Source organism: Lissotriton helveticus, chromosome 4_1, assembly GCF_964261635.1.
Source record: "Lissotriton helveticus chromosome 4_1, aLisHel1.1, whole genome shotgun sequence".
NCBI lineage: Eukaryota > Metazoa > Chordata > Amphibia > Caudata > Salamandridae > Lissotriton > Lissotriton helveticus.
Genome location: NC_136063.1, coordinates 585538162 through 585564469, shown reverse-complemented (window position 1 = coordinate 585564469; position 26308 = coordinate 585538162). Strand labels below are relative to the sequence as shown.

At 47.3% G+C, this 26308-nt stretch overlaps 1 protein-coding gene across 7 annotated transcripts in view; it reads right to left on the bottom strand.

The window, feature by feature from the left end:
• Positions 1-26308, bottom strand: part of MYBL1 (MYB proto-oncogene like 1) — a 673529-nt gene that overhangs the window by 390079 nt on the left and 257142 nt on the right. For 3 of the 7 annotated variants that reach the window (XM_078687216.1, XM_078687215.1, XM_078687213.1), the window contains exon 8: positions 16242-16349. The exons of 2 other annotated variants lie outside the window; for them this stretch is intronic. In XM_078687216.1, the coding sequence (XP_078543342.1) occupies positions 16242-16349 (108 nt within the window). The remainder of the gene's footprint in view (positions 1-16241; positions 16350-26308) is intronic. 2 more of the 7 variants (XM_078687217.1, XM_078687214.1) reach the window with 1 other exon arrangement.

The following is a 26308-nucleotide window of genomic DNA, read 5'->3' as shown; positions in this document are numbered from 1 at the left end:
CAGAACAGTTGGCGGTTTGGTAACGAATTCCAGGGTGTGACCATGTTGTACCAAATCTAACACCCATTGATCGGTGGTAATCTTTTGCCACTGTTGATGGAACACAGATATCTTTGCGCCCACGGGAAGGGATAAGGATGCGGATGGCGCCCGGTTGAACTCACTTGTTCTTGCGAGTATCTCGCCCTTGATTGTTGGAGTGTCTACGGCCCCCTTGGCGAGAGAAACCCACTGTGTTCGATTGACGGTAAGATGAATTATAATCTTGACGGTAGTGGGATTGATACTGTCTGCCCTGCTGATGGTAACCTCCTCTAGAAGAGTAGCCACGTCCTCTAGCGCCTCTGTAATAACCTCGTTTAAATTGCAGGGAACCGAGTGATCTAGCAGTATCTGTGTCCGTCTTGATCGTTTGTAGGGCATCGTCAATGTGTTTGCAGAATAAAGACTCGCCGTCATAGGCCATATGTAGTACCTTTAATTGAACCTCTGGTCTGAAGGTGGTGGCTTTAGCCAACCTTTTTTTTTTTAAAGACCTTTATTGTACAAAATGCGTCATACACAGCTTACAGCTTACAACCCCTGGGGGCCAGCCGCGTGGATCCATCACCATATAAAATATTGTCAAGCGAACACAGCCGTATGGCCGACAACCCTGGGGTTCGGCGGCGTAATGTTGTAGCAGCACGTATATTCAATAAATCACATATCTCAATAAGTAAATAGGCCTGTAAGGTTTTGTCTGTTCGTAGAACAGTGATGTTTTGTCATCTTCATCATATGAATAACAGCCCGCTACTATGAGTGAGTATTGTAAGTGAGTGTGTCAATAGGTTTTTCCCCATGGGGACGTGGGGGTGGCTTTAGCCAACCTTGACGCCTGAGTACAGCCGCTCCAGCCAATTGCCTGAAATTTGTGTTGGCAATATCCAAGGCACAGTCGATAGTTTCTGAGGCTGCGCGTTCTCCCTCTGTCAAGATCTTTCGGGCTTCTGCTCTGTGGTCTTCTGGTATTAAATCAATGAAACGTGACATGTCTGACCACATTTGGCGATCATAGCGCCCTATGATCGCCAGCGAATTAGCTGCTCGGATAGAAGCTGCCGCCATGGTTGAGAATTTCTTCCCAATAAGGTCAAGTCGACGCCCTTCCTCATCCGGAGGATTGATCGCTGCTGCGTCGCCTGAGAAATAACAGAGTCTGGTCTCGGGTGACCCACTAGGCAAGATGGCCTGTCCGATGTAGCTCGGTACTTCTTATCGATCCTTGGCAGCACTGCCGGCACGGAAGCAGGATTCTGCAGGATTTTAATGCCTTCCTTCCAGATGTAATCAATTATTGGAATTGCTCTAGAAATCTTTCTAACATCCTCTTTAAAGTCATGCAGGAAACAATCAGTTTGTTCCACAGTGACCGGAAGTTTAAATCTTTTTGAAGCCCTTTGTATGAGATTGTGGAATCCACCTATGTCCTTTGGTGGAGAGTCGGATGGTTGCGGAGTTGGCGGAGATGGTAATGGAATAATATAAGAATCCCACGGATCAGAAGGGGGATTTTCAGGAAGCTCGACTTCGTCGTCCGAGGACGTATCAGGGGTACGAGGAGGTGGTGCAGGCTGGTCTATGATTGGAGACCTGGGCGCTGAAGGTTGAGGCTGAGTTACTGGGTCTGTTCCTTCTGCAGAAACCGGTGGTGGGATGACCTGTTGCGGTGGAAAACGCTGTCTATAGTCAGCTAAAATGGCTTGCAGGTCTTGAATGAGGGTAGGAGGTATGTGACTTGTATCTGCTGCCCTTGGATAACTTGCATGATGAGGAACCATAATGTCCTCTTGATAGTAGTGTGCAACGTAATCCTCCTCATCGTCATCTTGACATTTTAGGTTTAAAGCATTTTATTGAGTTATTAACAGAAACAAGAAACAGTAGTCGCATTAGATTCGAAACACAAGATCGTCATTCGAGAGCATATAGCATGTAAAGTCATTGCGAAAGAGGCGACCAGCCGGTATCCTCGTGGATGCACATACAGCGACTATAACACACTAATAAACAAATCCCGAACCAACACCCCCTAACCCTCCCACCTCTTCCATTCCCACCCCTCCCACCCCCGTCCAGTGCCTGATCGTGTCCCTGTTCCACTCCTCGGTCCCCGCCCTATTCCCCCCGGCCCACCCCCCCCCCCAAATCATCAGGCTAATGTACTCGTTGGCGACGTCAGCCTCAAGAGTCTAAGGTACCTTGGACATGTTAGCTCCTTAAATTCGGTAACCAGGAGCGAGTGGAACGGTTGCCATAGGTCATCAAATTGTTCCACGTCACCCGCCACCGTAAGCGACAACTTCTCCATGCCCAAGACATGCCATAACCTATGCAGCTAGCCCGTGATAGAGGGGAGTGTAGTGGTGCGCCAGTGTATGAGAATGTTTTGAACGGCTGAGCCCAGCGCAATTGCAATCTGTCGGCCTCTTCGGGACTTTAGAGGGTACATTAACCTGTTAGGCAAGCCCAGCAGTACATAGGCAGGGAAGCGTGGCAGCTCAATATCAAAGTGTGTGTCTATTTCATCCAGGACCTCCCTCCAGTAGGGGCGTAGCATGGGGCAGTCCATAACACATGCGTGAGAGTGCCCACCTGCCCACAAGCCCTCCAACATGTGTCCTCAATGTTACGGTTCATTTCGTGCAGCCTTGCTGGGGTGTAATACCAATAGGTAGTCACTTTAGTGAACGTTTCGGTGAGACCGGTGTGGAATGCGGAGTGCCGTGCCCGGTATGAAATCTGGTCCCATTCTGTATGAGTCAGTTCCTGTTCCCACCGCTCCCTACCCGGGTTATGAATATGATAGGAGGGGGGGCTGCAGAAATTGATAAAGATCTTAGATCAGCTTCGTGTCTGAGGTACGTGTTATCAGCCACTTCTCGTAGGGCGAGAGCCTCCTATCCACTGATGCACGCACCTGTGGTTGCAGCGCCCAGTGCCGTACCTGCAGATACCGCATCCTTTCAATTTCAGGTATATGATATTCGTGCTTAAACTCCTCAAACGAGATAATACCCTCAGAAGTGTACATGTGGTATAGTGCTGTACACCTCTCCTCTCGCCATCGCCGGAAGGCACCCATGTCCATCCCGGGGGTGAAATCAGGGTTGTCAATCAGTGGCGTAAACGGGGAGGGGAACGTGGTGAGACCATGGGCAACACTAGTGGCGTCCCATACCTGCAGTGGGAGTCGCGTGACGAAAGATGCATATAAATTGGGTGGACGGTGTGTTCTACGCAAGAAGGGCACTTCCTGTAAAGGCCTGCCCGCCACTGCCTGGTCTTGAAAAAGCCAGTGTTTATCTGACTCCCGTCTGCTCCATTCAACGAGATAGCGCAACTGCGCCGCTTGAAAATATTTGCGCAAATCCGGCATACCCAGACCTCCTGCCTCCGAAGCTAGTGTGGTGAGGGCTCTCTTTAGCCGGGGTTTGCGTCCCTGCCAAATGAACCGCGCAAGATCCGCTTGCGTCTGTTGAATCCACCCTTTAGGGGGCTGGAGCGGGAGGGCTCGGAACAGATAGAGGACTTGTGCCAAGATCGTCATCTTAACTGCCGCTACTCTGCCCAGCCAGGACAAAGTGCCCATGTCCCAGCGCCGCAATTCTTCTTTAATCTTCTTTCCCAGGGCCGCGTAGTTGGCGGCAACCATGGTGGGCAAGGTGGGTGCCAAGAGGATGCCTAGGTAGGGCACAATATCCGAAGACCAGTGCATGGGGAAGAGACTCTGGAGTTCAGATCGTGTTGCCGCGGTTAGTGAGATATCAAGGGCTGCGGACTTCCCCATGTTCATTTTGAACCCCGCCACCGAGGAGAAGGCGTCTAACTCCGCTACGCATGCCGGAAGGGCTCCTTTCGGGTTAGCCAACGTCAGTATAACATCATCTGCATAGAGGCTGATCGTGTGGACAAACCCCCCCCATCTTCACTCCCGTCGCGGCCGGGTTCAGGTGTACCCTCTGAGCTAGAGGCTCCATATAGAGGGCGAAGAGCAGTGGTGACAGTGGACACCCTTGCCTGGTGCCCCTCTCTATGTTGAACCTCTGGGAGCTGAGACCATTCACCCGCACTACCGCCGATGGGCGTCTATAGCAGTTGAACACCAAAGTGCGGAACTTCTCTCCAATTCCCAGTTTTGCCAGGACACGTTCTAAATAAGGCCAATGTACCCGGTCAAACGCCTTCTCCGCGTCCACGGCCAGCAGCATCGTTTCCCCAGGGCCCCGGGAGGCCTTCTCCAGGAGGTGAACCACCCTCTTGGTGTTGTCTACCGTCTGTCTCCCAGGGACAAATCCCGCCTGGTCCGGGTCAATCAGCCCTGGCAGATGGAGTGCCAGCCGGGTCGCAAGGATCCCGGTGTACAGCTTGAGATCAATGTTCAGGAGGGAGATCGGTCGATATGAGCTGCAGTGAGCTCGGTCCTTTCCAGGTTTGGGGATGACCGATACGGTCGCGCGGAGCAAATCAGGCGTGATAGCTCCCGGAGCGGAGAATGAGTTGAAAAGTCGGGTGAGAACTGGGGCTAGCACGGAGCAGAACGTTTTGTAGAAAAGTGAAGTGTAGCCGTCTGGGCCCGGGGCTTTCCCGTGCTTGAGCTTAGAGATGGCTGTAATCACTTCTTCGACCCGAAAGTCCCTTTCCAGGTGTTCTGCTTGCTCCGGGGTTAAGGAAGGGAGGACGACCGAGTCCAGGTAACTCGCCTCCGTCCGTAGGGATGGGGGTTCACCCGCATAGAGCTCCGCATAGTATTTACGGAAAGTCTCGGCTATCTGGGCGTCATCCGAGACCGTCTCATCGTTGGAGACTCGTAGCTCCTTCCCCCGATGCTGTTGGTGCGCTACTCGGAGCTTGTTCGCTAGGAGCCGGCCGCATTTGTCTCCTCCTGTATAGTACGCATGCTTCAAGCGCAGCGCTGCATATTCCGCTCTGTCTGTGTCCAGAGCCGATAAGAGTTTCCGTGCCGCTTTGAGCTGCCTCCATACTCTAGGGGCCCCCGTGCGCTGATGCACCTGTTCCAGCTCACGAACTGCACGTGTGAGTTCGTCACGTTTGAGCCGTCGTTCCCTGTTCTCCGCAGAGGATATTACTATGAACTCTCCCCTGAGCACCGTCTTCAGTGCTGCCCACTGCGTCGCTAAGGAGGTGTCGGTGTTATCGTTATGGGTCTGATACTCACGGATAGCATCCATGATATGTTTCACCACAGGTTTTTTATGCAGAAGCGTGTCCCTGAGGCGCCAAACCCCTCGAGACGAAGACACCGGCGGGAGGCAAAGGGTGCCCGTTACGGGCGCATGATCAGACAGGGAGAGAACCCCTATTTCTGACTCCGTGGCTAGAGCACAAACCGGCCCCATGACCAAGAGGTGGTCCAGTCTCGCATATGTCTTATGTGTGTGCAAGTAAAAGGAGTAGTCCCTGTGGGTGGGGTGAAAGCGGCGCCAGAGGTCATGTAGATCTAGGTCCTTCAAGCGGGACTTGTCCTCATGGGACATCTCCCCCGTTTGTGGGTATCGCTGCGCTGATCTATCCAAGGATGAGTCAAACACCATGTTCAAATCCCCCCCTATGATAACGTGCTTGTCTGCGGTGGCTGTGACGTCTACTATGGCTGAGTGAAAAAACCGCTCCTGCTGCTCGTTGGGGCTATACAGTGACCCTATGGTGAATACTAGGCCTCCTAGCCGAACCCTGTATACAAGAAGTCTCCCCTTTCGTTCAGCAGATTTATGTAAAACCTCCCCCTTGAACGCCCGGGAAATCAAGATTGCCACCCCCGCTGTCTTGGTAGTGTTAGAAGAAAAGAATTGTGTGGGAATCGTACGGGACCGCATCCAATGGCTATCACGGGCTAGCAAGTGGGTCTCCTGTAGGAGACAGATATCCGCCTGGGTGTTTTCAAGTAGGGAAAGTACCGCCCTCCTCTTGACTGGGTTGTTCAGTCCCCTCACGTTAAGGGACACCACTTTAAGAGTTGTCATGGTTGTGGGCCAGTATTAGCGTAAGCTGTGAATTAGAGCTCAGGCAGGGCGATACCGTGTTGAGCAGTGTATAGGGGCGTTGTCTAGCTAGAGTATGTGGTGTTAGGGCACTGGACGGTCCTACCCCCTCCCCCTCAGCTCCCTCTGAACAATCCCTCCCCAACCCTCCCCCCCAGCCAAACTCCCCAACTAGCCCTCCCCTCAAAACAATCCCCTGCCCCCCCTCCCCACTCCTCTTCCCCTCAACAGATTCAAGAACTTCATAGTCCCAGGCCGGTCCACAAAGGACGAGTCTGTGGTAAGTCACTGACGTGGACGTCCAGCCACTACACTCCCGCTCACCCCCCCCCCCCCCCCCCCCCCAGAAACCCCAAACCTGCATCGTGGAAAAGGCTGTGTCGATCTCCCCCCGGAGTCTTCTTAGGCTGTCAGCGCGACATCACTCGAGGTAGTGTGTCCGGCCGTCTCTTGGAGTGCACTCTCCATTCCGGCCCGGATGGCCGGCGAATCCGGTCGAGCAGAGGAAGCAGAGGACCGGCGACCCGATACTCTCTGCCAGCCGTCTCTGGTGATGCGTCTACGGCGTGGTGTATTCGATTTTTCGTCCGTCGCGGTGATTCCTAGCACTTCACAGGTGTCCTGGAGGGACCGAAGTTGGTGAAGGACGCCATTCCACCGGAAGATGAGGCGGAAAGGGTGCCCCCAGGAGTACTGCGTCTCATTGGCCCTTAGAAAGTCTGTCGCTATCTTAAACGATTTGCGTTTCTGAAGCGTGATCGCCGATAAGTCTTGAAAAAGGGCAACTCGATGTCCTCTAAATTGCAGCGTTTGTTGTTTTCTCGCTTCTCGCAGGATTTGTTCCTTTAGGGGGAAGTCCGGCAGAAAGGCTAGGAGGTCAGGCGGGGGTGCCGTGGCCCGGCGCGCCAAGCCCACGCGGTGCACCCTGACGATCCTGATAGAAAAGTCCTCCGGTTCTCCCAATATCTCCCTGAACATGCTTTGCAGATACCCAGCAGGGTCCTCTCCTTCTTCTTTGGAAGGCACTCCCCGGACCCGAATGTTGTTCCGGCGGGACCGGTTCTCTAAATCTTCATTGTGCGCTTGCAAGTCCAGCTGTTGCTCTCTCAGGCGTAGCACTTCCTGTTGCAAATGGCCAATTTCCTCGTCCCTCGAGTGTCCGGTTTCCTCCATGGCTGCCACTCTTTCACCTAGGCCATCCACCTCTCTTCGTACTTCTCGGACTTCCCCGGCCACCTCCTGCTTCAATGTCTGAAAATCATCCCGCAGGGAACTGAAGAGGGATTCCAGAAAGGACCTAGTGACCGGCGGTTCCCCACCTCCCGCTTCCAGCAGGGACCTCGAGGGGCCCGGGGAGTGCTGCCCTTTATCTTGTTTCGTTGTCCCTCTGTTCATCATCTCTGGTAGTGTCCGTTCGCCCTTCTTGCCACCTCTGTTGCCGGCCATCGCAACCGTGGGCGCCGCTGCGGTGAAGCCTATCGGGCCTCGGGTCCCTGGGGATCGTCAGAAGTGCGTTGAGGTCGCCGCTAACTGAGGTCGCCACTAGCTCGCCCTCCACAGACGATCGAACCCACCACCAGGCGGGCGCAGCGGACGATACCGCCCCTGGAACAGTCCCCGGGCCGACCGTCTCCTTCAGGCCCGACCCCCTCGGCCGCTGCAAGGTGCCACGTGGGCCCAAGGTCCGTCTCAGCTCCCCAGGACTAGGCCCGCACCTCCACTCCAGGGCTCCGCGCAGTTTACAGTGCAGTCCAGCAGGCCGCCGTTGCTCCCACCTCTACGAGCCCCAACGGGAGTCGTGTCAGCCTCGCGCTCCCGGGAGCTGCTTTCGCCGATCTGGCGTGCTCTGCACGTCTCAGTCTGATCGCTGCAGAATCCTTGCTCAGCGCCTCGAGTCCGGGGGCTCCGGCAGCACCACTTCTGTACTCCAGCACCAACTTGGAGGTCCCGCCGCGGTGGCCGGTGGTCGGAGCGCAGTGCCCCACGGGACCCGTTTTAGGCGAGTCCCATCTCCGTCGCGACTTAGAGGCCGGTCCGGCCCGGGAGAGCCTGCTGGGCGCAGGCGGGCATCCGCTGAGGAACCGGCCGCTCGCCGTACTCTGAGGAGGCCGCACTCCCACGGCGAGATCCGTACGGGGCCCGTTCCCACGTGGCCGTCACGGAGGTATGCTCTCTCTCAATCCCTCCGTCACCACCGGCTCCTCACCTCACCTCCGCTGGGGATAGGGGCCGCGGCCGCTCGGGCTGGCGCCGGAAGTCAGGCCGCTCCGCCCCCAGGCCGCATCCCTGGCCTTGCGCCGAAGCTCCTCACTGGCGTAAGAGTGCCGCCTGCACCGCCAGCCACCGCCAGTCGACCATTAGTCTCTGGGCCGGGGAAGCCACCCGTGCTCCGTCGGGCAGCCCGCTGCAGCTAGAACCGCTGTGAAGGCGGACACAGTGGCAGCCAGTGCTCCGCTAGGCGACAGGTCGCGGTCTTCCCCGCTCACGTGTCCGTACCGGCCCATGCCTCTCCGGCGCCGTCCTCGGGCAAAAGCGAACCTCCGGCGGATCACCAGGAGCACCACTGCCCCGACTGCAAGTTTTCGGGCCGATCGGGGGGAGATCGGCGGCTGAACAGGGCTTAGGGGTCTAGGGTCCGGGGAGCTCGCGGAAAGTGCGACCGCTCACCTCGCCATCTTGGCCACGCCCCCATCTTGACATTTTATAACTAAGTCAGAAGGATGGCGGGCTACTCCAAAGGCTCCCTCATTGTCATCATCCTCATAGTCTCCTTCCTCGTCCGGATCATAAGTATCGAGGAGGTGAGAAGGTGTGAGTGGTGAAATATAGGAGTACTCCTGTCTCTGGAACGAGCGAAGTTGGAAGCTCTTGGAGGTAATAGGAGTTGAAAATGCCTGCATTGCTGGCATAGATGCCGTTGAAATAGTTGCCAATGCCGTGGATGGTACTGGACTCTTCTTTTTCGTCGTCGACGGAGGCATCGTCGACGGACTCGACATCGACGGAGGACTCGACGTTGACGGAGGCATCGTCGACAGAGGTATCGTCGACGGAGGGCTCGACGTCGACGGGATCGTCGCCGACGGGGTCATCGTCGACGGGACCGTCATCGACGGGCTCGTCGTCGACGGGGTCATCGTCGACGGGGCAGTCGTCGACATCATAGATGATGATTTCGTCGACGACGAGTTGTTGTCTACGGGTTTTTTTTCGATGATTGCTTCGACGACGAGGTTCTCGTTGACGACTCGTCGACGATGGTCTTTTTAGTGACGATAGAAATCCTAGTTGACAGGATTGGAGAGGTAATAGCAGTAGTAGACATAGTAGCTGTCGACAAAGGAGCTGAAGATGTAATTGTAGTGAAAGCTGAAGAGACAGAGCAAGTCTTACTCACGGTTTTATGCTTCTTAGGATCCTTAAGGATAGAAGGTCCTGAGGAAGCTGGAGGAGACCTTTGAGTAGAGCCAGGAGTGGAGTGGGGGGTTTTAAAATGTTTTCTCCCCTCACTTTATGTTCTTTCCTGAGATCTCACTCTTTTACTTGATGTTGAAGCTCCATCATCATCATCATCATTAGAAGATTTGAGCCATAAAGAGACTCTAGCCTCCCTATCCCTCAAGGTTTTAGAAGGGAAGGTACGGCAAATCTTACCATTTTGGGCCTCATGAGAAGGATAGAGGCAATATATACAGTCCTTATGTTGATCATCAATGTAAACTCTCTTTTTGTCGCATGTCCTGCAAGGCTTGAACAAGGCCTTCTTCTCTGACATCTTGAAGGAAAAACTGAACTGGCACTCAGGGAGACTCCCTTCCACACGACGTGCGGTGAACATCTGAGGAGAACTGGCTCTGCAGAGAGTGTTCTAGAGGGTGCTGACAGCTGATTGGCTGTGACAAAGACTTGGGTCTTTTCAGCATAATGAGGTAGATAGGCTACTGCAATCTAGGCCTCAGGCCTGTATTTAGGGCCTACTACTATAATTTACTTTTGGCACTGCTTTTTTATGTACCGTGGGACTCCCGCCTCGGCGACGTGGAATGATTCAGGCATGTGAATCTATGAAAGATACCCAATACTGGATAACAGGTTTGAATCGTACCTGTCCATTTTTTTTCCTCCTACCACGTTTTTTATCTACCTCTCAGGGTAACCACAGAGAGTGAAGAGGGAGCGGAGGTAGAGACAGCACCTACTCTCACCCTACAGACCATCCTTATGTCCCCTCCCTCAGCCTTAAGAGGCCTCAGAGCCCCTATCTCCTGGGGCCAATCACTAATAATAGGGGAGGGTGGCATGTGGCCTAGCTCTCCCCAAGCCTAAAAAGGCCCCAGGAACCCTAACCCCCAGGGTTGTATTCTATTATTAAGGACTGGGGGTCATGCGGCCACCCCTCCCTGATTCTTATTAGGCCGTGGGTACCCCATCTCACAGGACAAGAAGTAGATGGGGCCACACAACCTCCCTCCCCAAGCCCGATCATTCCCACAGGGGACAAATTGCATTATTTAGGGGAATGGGGTGTGAGGTCCCCCTCCCCTAGCCTTCTTGGGCCCCAGGGACATCATTCCTGATGCCCATCCGGGGGACCCACAAACCACTAGTTGGGGCGCGGGGAGAGCTCCAGGGCATACTGTGGAAGTCAGCATTGCTCCCGCCCGGCGGGAGCAGCTGTTTTTTGCATGTTCACGCAAGGCAGGAACCAGAAAGGACCGGTTAGGTTATTTTTGGAGTACAAGACGCTCGTATGTAATTTTACATAAATACGCTACAGCAAATAACGCAAGTTTCACACACACACCCTAATGTTAATACAACTAGCTTCTCTGAATTAACGTTCAGAACAATTTAAAAAAAGGTTCCATATTTTACTTGAGGCTATTAAATAATTAGCAAAGCAAGGAGGTCTCAGAGGCCCCACACAGTTCTCCAATGGATCACAGCTCTTTACACACAGGGGGAAGGAGTGACCAAGCCTCAGGAAGGCATGTTACTACACTGTTTAAACTCAGTTTCTGTAGAAAAAGTTCTGCATCTCTTCTCATTTGGTATTTCATCCATTTATTTGACTGACTTCTTTTGGAAGTTGGGGGGTGCTTTCTACTCTTACATGTCACTTAGCAACAGATCACAGGAGCAGCAGCAGTGATGAGACGCACAGTGAAGAGCTGATGGCGGGAAGGCTCAAACTCCACACTTTGTGGAGTACACAAGCGAACAAAAGGCACAATCTAAAAGGGTCACAATCGCTGAGGCACAGTGATGGGATGCAGCAAAACTCAAGGGCACAGACGCAGTAGACTGGCTCACTCCGTCCACCAGGTTTGGCTCCTGAGCCATGCAGGAGTGCAACCTGCCTTTTGGGCTTAAGGGCCATAATTCAGAGTGCAGTATTGAGTGACAGCATGCACTCTTACTGAAGCAGTGAAAGCCTGCAGTTTTCTTTTTCTGAAAGTGGGCTGTGTCGCCTAAAAAGAGAAACCAGCGGCTCGTGTGTTAATTGAGAAGGAGCGGAAGTGGAAGGCTCTGCTCCTAGTCATAACTGCTGTAGTGCTCTCACCACAGAGAACTGGTAACTCCGTGAAAGTGCTCACCCTGCCAAAAATCAGCTCACCATAGCAAGCAGGAGAGAGTAATTTTATAGGCCTGGCACAACGATCCAGGAATGAGTCTGCTTTCCCTGCTTCCCAACGAAGGGCATATTCAGGAGCGTGGCTGGAAACTCCAATGGAATGCATCCAGCCAAGGTAACTCAGAATGACAGCCGTGTCCCTGGACCGAGCAACTATGTCCAAAAAGTCCAGGACGCACATCAAGGTATGTTTGGAATGCATCCAGTCTGCCGATAACCAGATCTTTAAGTGGCTTTTACATTTTGTCTGGCTAGCTGATAACACAATGTTCAGCAAGTTCCTGCAAAGGACAAGCACATTGGCCCATGAGACAATTGGCATTAGCAGTGCCAAGGACAAGGCTGCCAGAAGCAAAGACTTGTAAGCCAAGAGTCAAGTTTTTTTACTCCATCCGGTGGGGACAGAGAAAACGCATTCAGGTTTTACTTTGAGGAGAATGTTTGGACAACCACATTTTCCAGTGATGGGTTCAAGGACCTAAAGTGGGGATGACCCGGAGCAGGCCTAAGATACTTGGCTATCAGTCTGGGGACTGCTGGGCCGGAAACAAGTTTTTTCCATTGAGCAGTGACACAATCAAAGAGGGCTTCACTTACAGGAAGCAAGGGATTTGCCACTGAGAAGGAGGGCTACAATATCTCAGGCACAATTTAAGCTTCATCTCGTAGGGGAACAAGGTTAATTTTAAGGCTAAAGCCGCTTTAAGTACTATATTCAGAAATGAGAAGCAGGGCCCGTGGGGTAAGTGATGTCCCCTTCTGGTGAAGGGACCAGACTGCTCACATTTTGCAAATCTAGGCATAATCCAGCATCAATAATCGAATGGAAAAGGAGGCCATCAGTCTTGTCATTATCATATTCCATTGTAAGGCCTTCTGTGTGGTACCTAAGTATCTCCTCCAGCTGGGCAAATCTGTGAACCCTAGGGCGGTGGTCTGCCACAGGATCATTGTTAAAGTTAGTCTAAACTTTCGCACTCGCCACATGACTAATTTCCTCCGGCATCAACAGCTTAGTAGAGAGATCGTAGTCTGGTCCATGAGTGGAGTCTGTGTCTGCCAAGAGGGGATCTTTCTGATGGGGAAGGACATTTGGAATTGTTTGAATTCTTAGGTACGGAGGCTCTGGCCCAAAGAGGGTGTCCATTGGGAGTCAATGGAATCGTGCCACCAGAATCGCCAACCTAGAAGGATATACTTCTTTCTGGGTGGCACAGAATGAGCAGAATCTGATCTGAATAGATCCAGCACAGCAAGATAGACAGCCTAGACCTGCAAAGGGTCAGCTAATAGACACACAAACTCTAGACTCATTTGTGTAAGCATTGGAATTTTATCTCACAAGAATGTAATAAACTAGAGTATTAGTTGAGGGGATAAGAACATGCCTCAAATAATCACAATCATTGTCAGCGTGAATCACTCCCCTGGTAGCTCTGGCGTAGAGCAGCCTGGCTTAATTTAGAGGGAATGTGTAAAGTGTTTATGCAGTACTCAAACAGTAATAAAGTGAAAACACAACACACGAAAAATCCCAAACCAATTAGAAAAATAAAGAATACTTTAGCACTAAGCACCAACCAAGAGCAACTGGTTACACAGAACTGGGACATAGATACAATTTAAGGCTGCGATGGAGAGCTGCTTGGATACAAGGCCCAGGTTTGTCCCGGTCATAAAATTACCATCTCACTTATAAACTTTTCTAGAGGTAAAAAGTCTTCAGCAGCCAGGCAGCCTTACTAGACGTGATCAATGGTTCAACGACATCGGAGAGCAGCTGCGGAGGTCTTGGAGTCAATCGCAGGCTGCTTGGCATCAGGTCTCATGAAGTCGTTGACTAAGATGTCAGCTCTGCTCAGACGCTGTACAGCGTCTAGTCCAATCAGGCTGATAAGCAGGTGTTGCTCAGCGTAAAGTCTGTGGAAGCAGTCAACCAGGTGCTGCTCGGTATTGAATCAGGTGAAGCCATCAACAGAGGTTGTCGGTGCAAAGTCTGATGAAGTTTTCACTTTGGCATTGAGGAGGACACACTGAATACAGCTTGGGTACAGTAATTGGGGGTCAGGACTCACTCTCACAGAGGCCAGCAGGGTAGACCAGGTCAGATTCGGTTGGAACTGGTCAACTGGAAAAGGCCTCTGGAACCTAGTCATAGGCCTGTGGCTCAAACAGGACGCCCTCCAACTGACCCTTGGAGTCACTTCTGGCGTACTGGGTTCAAAGCAAGTGGGTCCTGTCTTCAAGTGCTTCTTCTGATTCTTTCGAGGCCAAAGAGTGTTCGGTGGAGGGTACTGGGGTTCCTAAATTTATGCCTCGTGCCTTGCCTGTGGGCGGGAGCAACCGAGGCCACACATTTGCTTATGAGGACCCTCACCGAGTGCTCCTCTCCCTAAATTGAAGATGGCAGGACCTTTCTTCCTTTAGTCAGAGCTCCCTGTAATCACCCAGAGCTGTGGCTATGATAAATGGCACCCACCGCCTACTTTCAAATACAGTGCAATAAGGTCTACCTTTTTTTATAAATATTTAAGGGGAAGATTTAGGCCAGTCAAAAGGGTGATTTTTACAGGCCAAATTAGGAGTTTAAAAACTGTACAGTCAGGCTACAGTGACAGGCCTAGAGACATGCCTTACAGTGCTACTGTAGGGGGTGGCACGAGTACTACAGCCCACTAACATCTAATCTACAGACCCTGGATAGTACAATATACTAGGGTCTTATTAGTAAATTAAATGCGTTCTAGGTGTATAACAATTTCAGCACATGCTAAGGGAGAACGTAGCATTTTAGCTGTGCAGAGTCCTAAAGCCACCAAGAACAGTTCAGGCGAAAATCCGAAGGAGTATGACCGAAAAGATGGTAATTTCCAACAAAGAAGAATTTTGAGTCCACGAACAGCAACGGGATCCCAAACCGTCCCAGTCACAGTACACTCTTTTGAGGAAGAACAGGACTTCACTTCCTACAGTGCTTTTTGTTTTTTACACTAAATTCCTGTGAGAGAGTGCTGTCTCATAGGTGACTTATCTCTGGGCGAATGAGATAACTTAGGTATTTCCTGGCAGATCTTCAGCAAACACAGTTTGGCCTCTTGGTCACTTATGGCTTTTGGCTGCATGAAGGGCACAAGAATCACTTGCTGTGGCGTTGTGCTCTGATTTAAAGCACTAGATTGAGATGTCAAATGAAAACGCAAGAGACATCTTGTAGCGGCATCTGTGACCATGCTTGAAGCCTGAAATATTTATAGCAGACATATGAACAAGTAACTGGCTAAATGCAGGGTCAATTTGTTTACACCAAGGGAGTTCCAGACCCGCATTGATGAGGTGCAGAAAAACAGGAACTGGAGTCAGCACCCAACTAATGCCTATTACACTACAATATCATGTCAGGAGACAGAGTCATGGCTCGAACCGAATAACACCACATGGTGCTGCTGGAGAAGAGATTTTCCGGATCAGTCGTAAAATCCATTAGGTAAAAAATCTGCAGGAATTATCCATCATAAAAGGTATCTCAGTAAAAACAGCATACAATCTCTGTGGATTTAATTTCAAATTATCCGGTATCAGGGCGAGGTGAGACAGGCATGGGAGGGGCTGCACATATATGCTTCCAAACGGAGCTGTAGAAACATTTCCTGTTGAGAAAAAGACAACGAAGGGACTAACAGAAAATATCTAAACTACTTCCAAAAACTTTGGGTGCTTTTCACTTCATAATTGTTTTGTTACTCTTTAAAACGAAAGAAGACAAACCACATGCTAATCAGATTTAGCCCCACCCATAAAGGATAGTCCAACACAAACTGGCAGCAACAGTCTCAAACTGAAATGAAACAAATGCAACCCCAGACACCTTTCAAACCCTATTGAACCTCATTTGTGAGGTGCAATATTAGTCCCAATGTTCGAGAAACCTAAGGCAGCCTCTTCTGGGAATACTCACGATAGGTAGGGCACCTCTACACAAAAGGTTAGCTGCTACCTTTCCCCAGTGGTATACCAATATGCTATTGGTTTAAAGAAAGGAGGAATTGACTAAAGAGAGGATTAAAGTATATTCTGCATAGCCATAAATCATAGGTAAAGATTAGGAGAAGTACTATGAACTATAATGAACATAATGTGGGGATTCAACTTTTCATCTATAAAAGTAAAGGGCCAAAAGCCACTTCTCTATAAAGCAGCTTGAAACCTTTTTATCCAGCAAAAACTCTGACCTGGAGACTTAATGCACTGCTTGAAAATGCCTACATTTAAGATACATTTGAAACTGTTGATGCAATATGTGCAACTGGATTTTACATGTAGTGCAACTAAAATTGAGCAAAATAAGCACATGATGCTCAGTGATGGAAAACATTCTGACAGATTAATAATACTTGCTTATACAATGAATATTAGGAGTGTCGACTTTGCACAAACAACTTCAAATTAATGAACAAAAGGATAGATGTGCAAAGCATGTACAGATCAGAGAAAGAGAAACATGCAACAATTTAATACCACTATCCTACACAATCTAGGGGCACAGAAACACTAAATGTCCTTACAGATGACACCCGCTTTCTTCTGACTTCATTCTCGGCTGACATAAGAAGCAGCTCAAGTTCCTTTATTCTCTGTTCCTTGTCAGGATCATCATCATCAAAAATTGGCTGCTGAATTGGAAGTTAGAAAGCAAACGAGAGAAAAAAGAAAAGAAGAATATGGAAGGTCACATTTACAAAAGGTTACTGAGGAGAGCATGCAGAGTGGGATAATGCGTTGGAAACAGGTTACAATAGGTTATTTTCCCACAAGAAACCTCCTAATTATCTAACCAGATTTTAATATTTTGTTATCATTAATGCCTCAAATCCTAGTTGTGTCTAAAAAACATACAAAAGACTTACTGTTAAAAAGCAATTTTAAACCTTTTTGTAATGTGAATTTCTAAATACCGCTACACAAATTAACACAAAACAGCAAAGGGTCTTGAAGTTGAGTCAGTAAGAAGTTTAGTCTTTTGTGATTTAGGAACTGATGGTTCCAATTTTTAAAATGTGATCTAATATATGGTATGCACATGCCTTAATATAATAGTTCAACAGGATTGTATAACAGATGGCCCTCAACAGTTTCACGGCGATCCCAACATGCAGCCTTTTTTAGGGTTTGGCCGCGGAAGATCACGAGGAAGGAGGCGAACACAACAAGGGCAAGTACATTGGAACTTACCCCGTCCCTCAATGGACCGGAGGAGTGGGAGGAAGATCCCACAGGATCAGTCGGGACCGAGCACGGGAACAGCCTCGACATCAATCTTAGCTCTAGAACTCTCACAGAGACAGAAGAAAGAGTACTAAATAGAGGGTTAGGTTTTGTTGCGACACATACTGGTGACCCCTTCTTGACCCAAATTGAAATGGCCCGGTTCTTTAGGAAGATACGTCTCCATTTCTTCTTTGCCAAAAATACAAGAGAAGAGGAAGACACCATAGAGAAAAACACCGGCCTCAAGAGACCCTCCACGTTCACTCCTCCTATAGCGGGTATTCCTGCAAAAGTGCTTACATTTGAAAGTGCAGTGGAAAGTGACATCAAAAGAATGTTCCAGAAAGAACACCGGCGTTTTGTCAACTTCACCAAGAAGGAGCAGGAAGCACTTAGGAGTCTCACGAGTGATGACTCTTTAACGATCAAACCAGCGGATAAAGGTGGGGCTACGGTCCTGCTCGACACCATCACTTATCGTGAAGAATGCATGAGACAATTGCAAGACATCAGAGCCTATCGGGTACTAACTGAGGACCCTACTGAGAGACTCACTAATATCATTGAAGAAGCACTCGCAGAAGGGTGGGTGACCCATAACGAAGCTCAGTACTTACGTACCACACACCCTACCATGCCCTATTTTTACGTACTCCCGAAAGTACATAAGAACCAACATCCACCACCAGGCCGCCCAATTATATCTGGGATTGTTTTTTTTTTGGAACCGTTATCTACTTTTGTAGATATCTTTCTTCGTCCTATGGTAAGAGAAATACCAACATTCTTACAGGACACGAAAGACGTACTACGGATTCTTCCTGAAATTGACTTCGACATGAATACTGACCTTTTGGTGTCATTCGACGTCGATCCTTTGTATACGTCGATACCTCAGAACGATACGCTGGCTGTAATAGAAAATCTATTACTGGAAAAAGACCTCAATTCAATCACGCCAGTCCCCTTTGATAATGAACCTGGCAAGCCTGGCCTTGAAAGAAAATTTCTTCCGGTTTAAAGAAACAATTTTTCTTCAAATATCGGGGACCAACATGGGCAGTATTTTCGCCCCAAGTTTGGCGAAATTCTATGTTCACAAGTTTGAACAAGACCACATATTAACATCAACCAACCCGTTTTTTTACATCTATACGGACATGGAAAAGATACATTGACGATATCGTGGTTGTGTGGCGAAGTACGACGGACGAACTCTTAGAGTTTCATCAGTGGTCGAAGACTAGAAACAACTGCCTCCGTTTTACAGTGGAACATCACCAAAAACGATTAGCATTCTTAGATCTTCTGATAATTGCTACCCCGACAGACAACTGCGCGATAGGAAGTATCCTAAACAGCTGGTACGTTGATCCCTTAAAAGAGCAGCCAATAAAAACCGTGAAGCTCTATTGGAACCTTTCCCTCCAAAAGAAAAGGATAAAAGAATTACGTGCATGAATACCTACAGCACTCAATCGAATGAAATCCAAAAGATAATCAAGAAGTACTGGACCATCATTAATACCGGATCCGACGGTCTTCCTCCTCCACTCTTTGCATTTAAAAGAGGTCCTAATCTTAAGGACAAGCTTGTGCATACAAGACCTAAAATGAAAATAGTACTGTCAGTTGGGACACTTTGGAATATGCCAGCCGTTGAGGGGCACCACCCTTGTGGTAATTGTGCAGCTTGTCCTCAGACATCGAAGTCAACTACTATTGACATTGGAAGTAACCGCCCGTGGCAACAAAGGCGGTTTACGAACTGCAATAGTCAGAATTTAATTTATCTCATCACCTGTCCGTGTCATCTCAAGTATGTGGGAATGACCACCAGAACGATAAAGGTCAGGATTTCAGAGCATAAAAGCACAATCAGGTGTAAAAAACAGGCTACATGCCTCACCAACCATTTCCTGGCGGTGGGACACACACATACAGACTTCACTTGGACAGTAATAGAACAACCTATGATCCCAGAACACACTACAGATGTTAGCAAATACCTCTTTAAGAAAGAACAAAAATGGGTATATAAACTGAATACAGATAAAGGGGGTCTCAACGAGGATATACCCTGGATGTCGCTATAATTTGTATCTTGCTAAGTGACTCTTATGCCACTGATGACCAGTACAATGTTAATACACCATTTGATTACCTACAGTACAACTCTCGGCTGATGAGTGAACAAACGTAATAAGGATCCATACTAGATCCTGGTTATTCGTTTGTAAAGAAAGGGTAGAACTACATGATTAAAATAGGCTTGACACTAGCACAATTGGCATAGGCGTGTCCTGTGACCTTGGTGTCATAGGTAACGAGGACTATGTTAATCTTGCCATATAGCGAGCTATTCGGCAACTTCTATCCATTACATTTAGCACCGACCTGATTCGGTAGAAACCATGTGGTTGACCATGGTGATAAGCGCTGAAAACCACTCACAAGTATTTACTACTATATTACCAGCTACTCCCATATCTGAGTAGTCACTACCATGTAATAGTCGTAAGATCACTGATTAGATCGGTTCCTTTTCCGACTCTAACTGCACTCGAAACACAATTTATAATATACAGGAAGTGTGTTCCCTAGTAATGTAAAAACATATGATCATTGCGTCACGTTACACTATAAAGGGAGCCAGTTAATTGCTATGTTCACCACCGAGATAGAAATGGGCGAGAGCTGACGGTGTGTTGGGATGGGTGCCAAGGAGGGGGAACAGTGACTTTGACTGCGGTCGTTTGATTGCATTTTGGGCCAGTGTTGGCCCGGACTTCTTCTGGATTGCAGCGGAGGATTCATGTGGTGCGTGGTCCCCTGTGCAAAATGCAACATGCCACTAGAAACCGAAGATACGGAGCGGGGACATTAAGACTACAATTCCCAGCACTCTGAATGTGTCATGTGACGCCGTGACGTTGAGACGTCACACGCGTCCCCGAACATGGAAGCGCTATTACCGGAAGAACCGACCCGTTCGGCACCTCCCCGAGACAGCCCAGAGGGACGCCCGGAGTACCGACGGGCAGGTAGGGATCCGGCTTCTACTCTGGAGTGGTGTCATTGAAGTAAAGCTTTGTCCGGATTTAATACCCAGCAGGTAACGGAGCGATGTTGGACCTGAGAAGGTCTAGCGTCGTAAGCATTTATGCATCGGGTGAACCGTTGCAGCGCTCACTACATACCGGACGCTAGCAATAGATGGATGGATTAATAATCAATCTTACAGAGATACTATAGCTTTGTATAGGGGGTAACACGTAGAAAGGATGTGGTCTTTGTTGTTTCCCTATTTAATGAGAATTTCTAACCCGGAGATGAGAGGAGTCCAATTTGTTGCTGAGTCCCGTTTGTAACACAACTTTAAACATATCATCTATATGAATAATAGCATAAATCCGTATGACTGGCACAACTAAAGAGTGTGCATGCATAGGGTGTTCTCCCAATATCACCTGCAGGGGAGGTTTAAATTGTAGTTTACATGCTTTAAAGAACTGTCAGTCTTTTTGTTGACACTGGGTAGATACTCAGTGCCAACATTGATATCAAAGTTAAGTAGAGCATGCATCACCATTGGTGGTGTGTGCACAAGAGATTCTTATCTTCTAGTACCCCTTTCTCAACTTTGTCGATCGTGTGATAAGAATTAACATGATATATTTATTACCTGCATCTGTTTATTTTTAATAGAGCGGTGCTCTATCTACCTGAGCCGTAGACAGGTGAGGCGCAGCACCCACGTCCTACCAAGAAGGTGAGTGGGCGACGATACTGGTGTTGGGCTTCTTATATACTTTATGGATATTGGAAGTATGAGAAAGAAATATATATGCATTATCGACAGAGATGCTTTTTTCAAATACCAATGTGTCTTTGTTTTTATGTTGTTGTGTGCATCCGATACACTAATCTATTCTATTTGGAAGCTACTTTTCCAGGTATTTGGTAGGCAGCTACGGATCCTAGTCGTCCAGGTGACACTTATAGATTTTTCACTCACATGGGTGATTTCTAGTCTATTCACATTCACGCAGTAGCGAAGTTTTGGTCCTGAAGAAAGCAGTGGACACCAAGTCCCCTTACTGCTGAAACATGTCGACCTTTCCAACTATATAGTAGCTATTTGTTGAAAACTACTATGTCTCCGCACTGGTTTTTAGTTTTGGAAGTATGAGAGGTACCTAATAAATTGTTTTCCCTCTATACTCTCCAATTTTAGATTTTTCACAATCACTTTCTTTTCTCACACGCACTGCTTTTCAGGTATCGTTGTTAGGTTACCCTTTTAGACCCTTAGTTACACTGGGGCATCCGCCTTTCTATCAAAGGATGCAGTAATATCCTCCTTGGTGTAAGGAGTCCCATATGATGACAAGGGCGGCACCAAACGATATCTAATGGGAACTTTTACACCCGAGAAGCATCACTCACTATTTAGGACTATGCTTTAGCTTAAAATAGGCTGGTGGTTAGAACTTCACAACTTCTGATGCTTGTAGACCCACAGTTACTTTGTGTTGTTAAGAGTTAAATACCTCACCATGCACTGCTAGTTATCTCACAAATTACATCACTCATGCCATGCTCTATAACACCAGTGATAACATCACTGCAACATTTGAAATGACATAATTTATGACAAAACTGTGCATGGCCGGGACACGAATCAGTTACTTGACATAACTACAACTGGTAAATTTTGGTGATTTTGTTCATTTAAAACGGTATGTTAGAGTAATCTAATTGAATACATTTCTCTAAGTTGCCCGACTCACTAAAATATCTGTTTTAGAGTCCTCATCTTGACAGTAATGTTGAGTGAATGTATGAAAGGATTTCGAAGTAGCTAATTTACATTTTTAGAAGGGAGGGTCATTATTGCACCAGCAGCAGATGCCACTTTACCTCTAGTAGAATGTACTTTTTGGTTTACCAGGTAAAGGTTTATTCGCTACCTGATGGCAGCATGCAATACAGGATACAATATATTGGGCTATGGTTTGCTTACCTGAAGTAACCATGTCCAGAGTGGACCATAATTACCAAATACATAAATGGTTACTTTTACTAATGAACTTGGTTCTGTCTAAATAAAATGTTAGTACTCTTTTCAAATTTAAAGAGTCAGGTTATCTCCCCACTGGTGAAGTAGGATTGGGACAAATACAGGGAGCGAAATAGATTGATCTATAAGAAAATCTAAAACTTCCTCAACTGAAGAGGCACATGGAGAAGCCAAAGGAGACGTTTGTGTGTATGACTTGTCTCTCCTATATGAAGATGGACTTGTAGAGGTTAATAGAGATCTTTTTTTCTATGTCTATCTTGAGCCCATGGAGGACGTGTAGCTTGTTCTGTTGGTTGTGGATCCAATGCTGGACCTTCTGGTGATAATGGAGCAAAAGGTATAAAACCATCTTGACAATGAGTTAGTGCATCAGGAGGTGGCAAATCGAAAGTTAAAGAGGAATCTGTAAAGGAAATTTTGCTGGAATGATCATCCTTGTCCTCTTTGGAGCAACAGGTTCTTCTATAGGATCAACAGCATCTCCAGAAGATAATGATTGTACTAATGCTGTCAAATGTCTCAACGCCTGTTCAACCTCAAGTGTCTCGACGTCAAGGGTAACAGTGACATTCAAGGAGCCAAGATATGGTACAGTTTCAATGTCACTGACTGTTCCATAGACTGTTTCGACCACAAATGGTAGCATTTAGTGTCAATGAAAACAAGAGTGTCGACATCGGTCTGGTAGGTGCTGAAGTCATGACTTGTTCAGGTGCAGGGTTTGAGGTTGACGGTGGTGGCTTTACTATTGTTTGAAATCAACATATTTGGTATTGGCACTGATAAAGTTGAAGATGGTACCTTATGGATTGGAGCTAAAGTCAAATTTTTCCACTGCAAGCAAGTCAGTGCTAAAGGTCTCAACACTGAACGATGCTCCTGTGAATGACAGCAGTGTTTGGAATGATGATGCCTGGGAAATTCAAAGGTAAGGAATCTGCAGTTAGATAGAGTCTCTACCAGATAATGTGTTACCGAAGGTAAGTAACTTGTTCATCATCTCTGATTTTTATCATCAACAGGAGTATTTTTCATCAGCAATGCCTACACTTTTTGTGAAAGGCCCCTCCTGTGGGAAAATAAGGCTTCTACTGATCCACATAAACTATGTGTGGTCTGTCAATTTGCCTCTAGTAAACAGATGCCCATTTGTTAAACAATTTCAAAAAGAGCACTTAAGGACTGAGAGGGAATTTGCATTACATAAAGCTCAAAGTAAATAATACAAAATATATGGTGTTCGGAAAGGGATTGGTCAAAAATTCTGTTGTCCATGTTGCTGGTGAAGTATTAGAAAGGGTACACAGTTTAGACTACCTAGGGGTCAGATTAATGGAGCGTTTTAAATGGTCAGGACAACTTACCAAGAGTGTGCTGCTAGTCGAATATAGATCAAGTGCCATTATTAGATTGTACAAGCAAACGAGCTCACACTCTGTCTCACTGACACTAGCAGTATAACAAGCCAAGGCACAAGGTGCTGCGCTCAATGGTGCCAAAATCTGGGGCTGCGCCATGTCCGTTCATTATCTATTGTTGAAAATACATTTGTAAGGAAGTTGGTTTCTGTCCCAACTAGCTCCCCTCTCATTCCACTATACTTCGGCCTAGGACTAAAAAGATTTAACGACCAGGCAGCACTTTAAGCTTTAATGTATTGGGTCTGCCTTTGGTCCACACCTGAACAGAGTGACTACAGAGACTCTTATAGACCTATTAAATGGTGCAGGTGTAAAGACAGTACCCTGGGTCAAATTTGTTTTTGATTGGTTCAAAAGGATGGCTGTACAAAGGTTATGGGATGTGTCGAATACTCTTTGTAAAGCTGGTCTCAATTGCCTGAAAACATCTTTTTTTGGGCATATATTCATAAGATTACATAAACAACGGGTCAAATGGATCCTTGACCAACATGTTCAAGGATTTTAAGCTTTTTCCACATTTGGAGCCATTTCTAGATCCAGTTTCTCTGTCTCTAGCCAAAAGTCTGTATGGTCGCTTTGGTCTAGGTACCCTTCCACTAAGAACATTTAACAATAAAGGGAACAAGAATTCGGTTTCTAGCATTTACCCAGCCTGCGGTTTTGAATGTGAGACTGAGTCATACATAATGTTTTTCTGTCCAGAGTACCCTGGGTCGCGCCGCAAATGGATCAACTCAATATGTCGAAACTTGGGATTGACTAGATAGGTTGCAGCCCAGAGATTAAAACATTTTTTTTTTTTATATATCTCCTGTAAAGTCTTCGCTGTTAGGAAATCTTTACAGGTCGTTTTGTATAAGTGAAGCAAGATTATATTATAACAGTATGCTTTTGTTTTGAACATTCCCTCATTTTATAGAATTTTATCTTTTTAAATTTAATGAGATTTTAAAAACTGATGATATTTCTGCTCTTTTGCACTACACTCAGGGGAGTTCTTGCACGGATTGTTCACAGGGATAGTTGAACAGACAGTTTTAAAATGATCATATGAACATGTGCTGCTTTATATTTTATATTTCATATATATTTTATCGTATTGTGCCTTTATATTTTGATGGTTCATGGAAACCAAATAAAGTACTACTACTACTACTATTGCGTTGTGTAAAAGGGATTCTGAACCTAATAGAGAAGGGGTATGTTCAACCAATCTCACGAGTGTAGATGTGAGGTGTTTTACATTTTGTTCAAAGTACTCAAACTCTCTGATGCCTTTTACTCTTTAATATACAAAACGAAAATATTCTGAATGAAAAATGTTCATACAGCACAGAATTAAAGTTTTGGTGGGGGATAGTGTACAGAAGTGGAGTATTAGTTGAGGAAGGTGAGAAGCCACTTCAAATAGAAATCACAATCCTTGGCAGAGTGAACCACAAAAGTAATTAAATAAATCTGTGCTTAGCCCTCTGATACAAAAGCAGTCAGGCTTAAATTAGAGGCAATGTAAATAAGTATTTATGCAGCACTCTAACAGTAATAAAGTGAAATCCCAACACATGAAAAATCCCAAACCAATTTAGAACTAATAGAGGACATTTTACTAAATAAAATGACACCAAAATGACAATAATCCAATCAGTAGAACCAGCGATATGAAAAGTTAAAGTTTACGGTTTAAAATTGCACCAAAAAGCATTATGCGCCAACCACAGGTGATCTGGTCACGCTAGACTGCGTCAACCTCAAAAGTGAAGGCGGACTCTGATGGAGCGTAGATCGGATCCAGGGATCAGGTTTATTCCAGGGGAAAGATTGACTTTGGACTTAGACAGTTTTCTGGAGAAATGTGGTTGTCGGCAGGGTAAGCTGCAAGTTGAATCCTATGTGGGGCTCGATAATGGCCTCTGGGAGCTTGTTGGGTCCCAGTAGTTCAAACAGGTCAGCCAACTCACCCTTGAAGTTATTTTTGGGGTCCTCGGCTCAAGGCAAGCAGGTCCAGTCTTTTTTCAGGTTTCGGACAGCAGGGCAGTCATTCTTCTGATACTCACAGGAAATTAAGAAAAAGTTCTTTAGTGGTAAAGGCCTGAGTCTCACTAACCCTTCTGGTAGATGTGAGAGCAAGGAGAAGAGCAAATATCCATGCAAAAAACTTTACTTCAGCTTTATGAATGGGCTCGAAAGGCTGCTTCATTAGTTGCGCGAGGACCACATTGAAATGCCATTCTGGGGGAGGAGCTAGCCCTGGTGGGAAAGCTCTGAAGATTCAATTCATTGCTTTATGAGCCTTGTAGAACAGAGAGATAGAGGCTGTGCCGAGCATCTAGATATTAAAATTGCAGTGAGGTGAACTTTGAGTGATGAATAAACCAGGCCCGACTCGGCCAGAGAAAGAAGAGAAGGTAAGATCGGTTACAGAAAAGTGTGGAACGGGTGCAAGCTAATTTGTTGACACATGTAACAGAATCTTTTCCACTTTAACTTATAAGTTTGGTTGTATCTTCCGCTCCATACTTAGAAGATCTCTGTATTCTTGAGTGATATTTAAGTTACGAAACTCCTAGATGTCAGGACATGCATGTAAGTGGAGAGAGGCTAGCTCCAGGTGGCATATCTGACCCTTGTTCAGTGTCAGGAGAGATGGTGCTGGTGGAAGGCAAATGGGCTTGGTCTCGAACAGGAAGAGGAGCTCCAAAAACCAGTGCTGCGGAGGCGGCAACGTTCTATCTTCATCTTGGTGAAGACCCTGGGAATCAGTGGGAAGGGGAAAAGCGTACGCATGCATCACAGACCAGCACATCAAAAGGACATTCTCCCACGGCCCTGGGAGAGAGAATCGACTGGTGTAAAA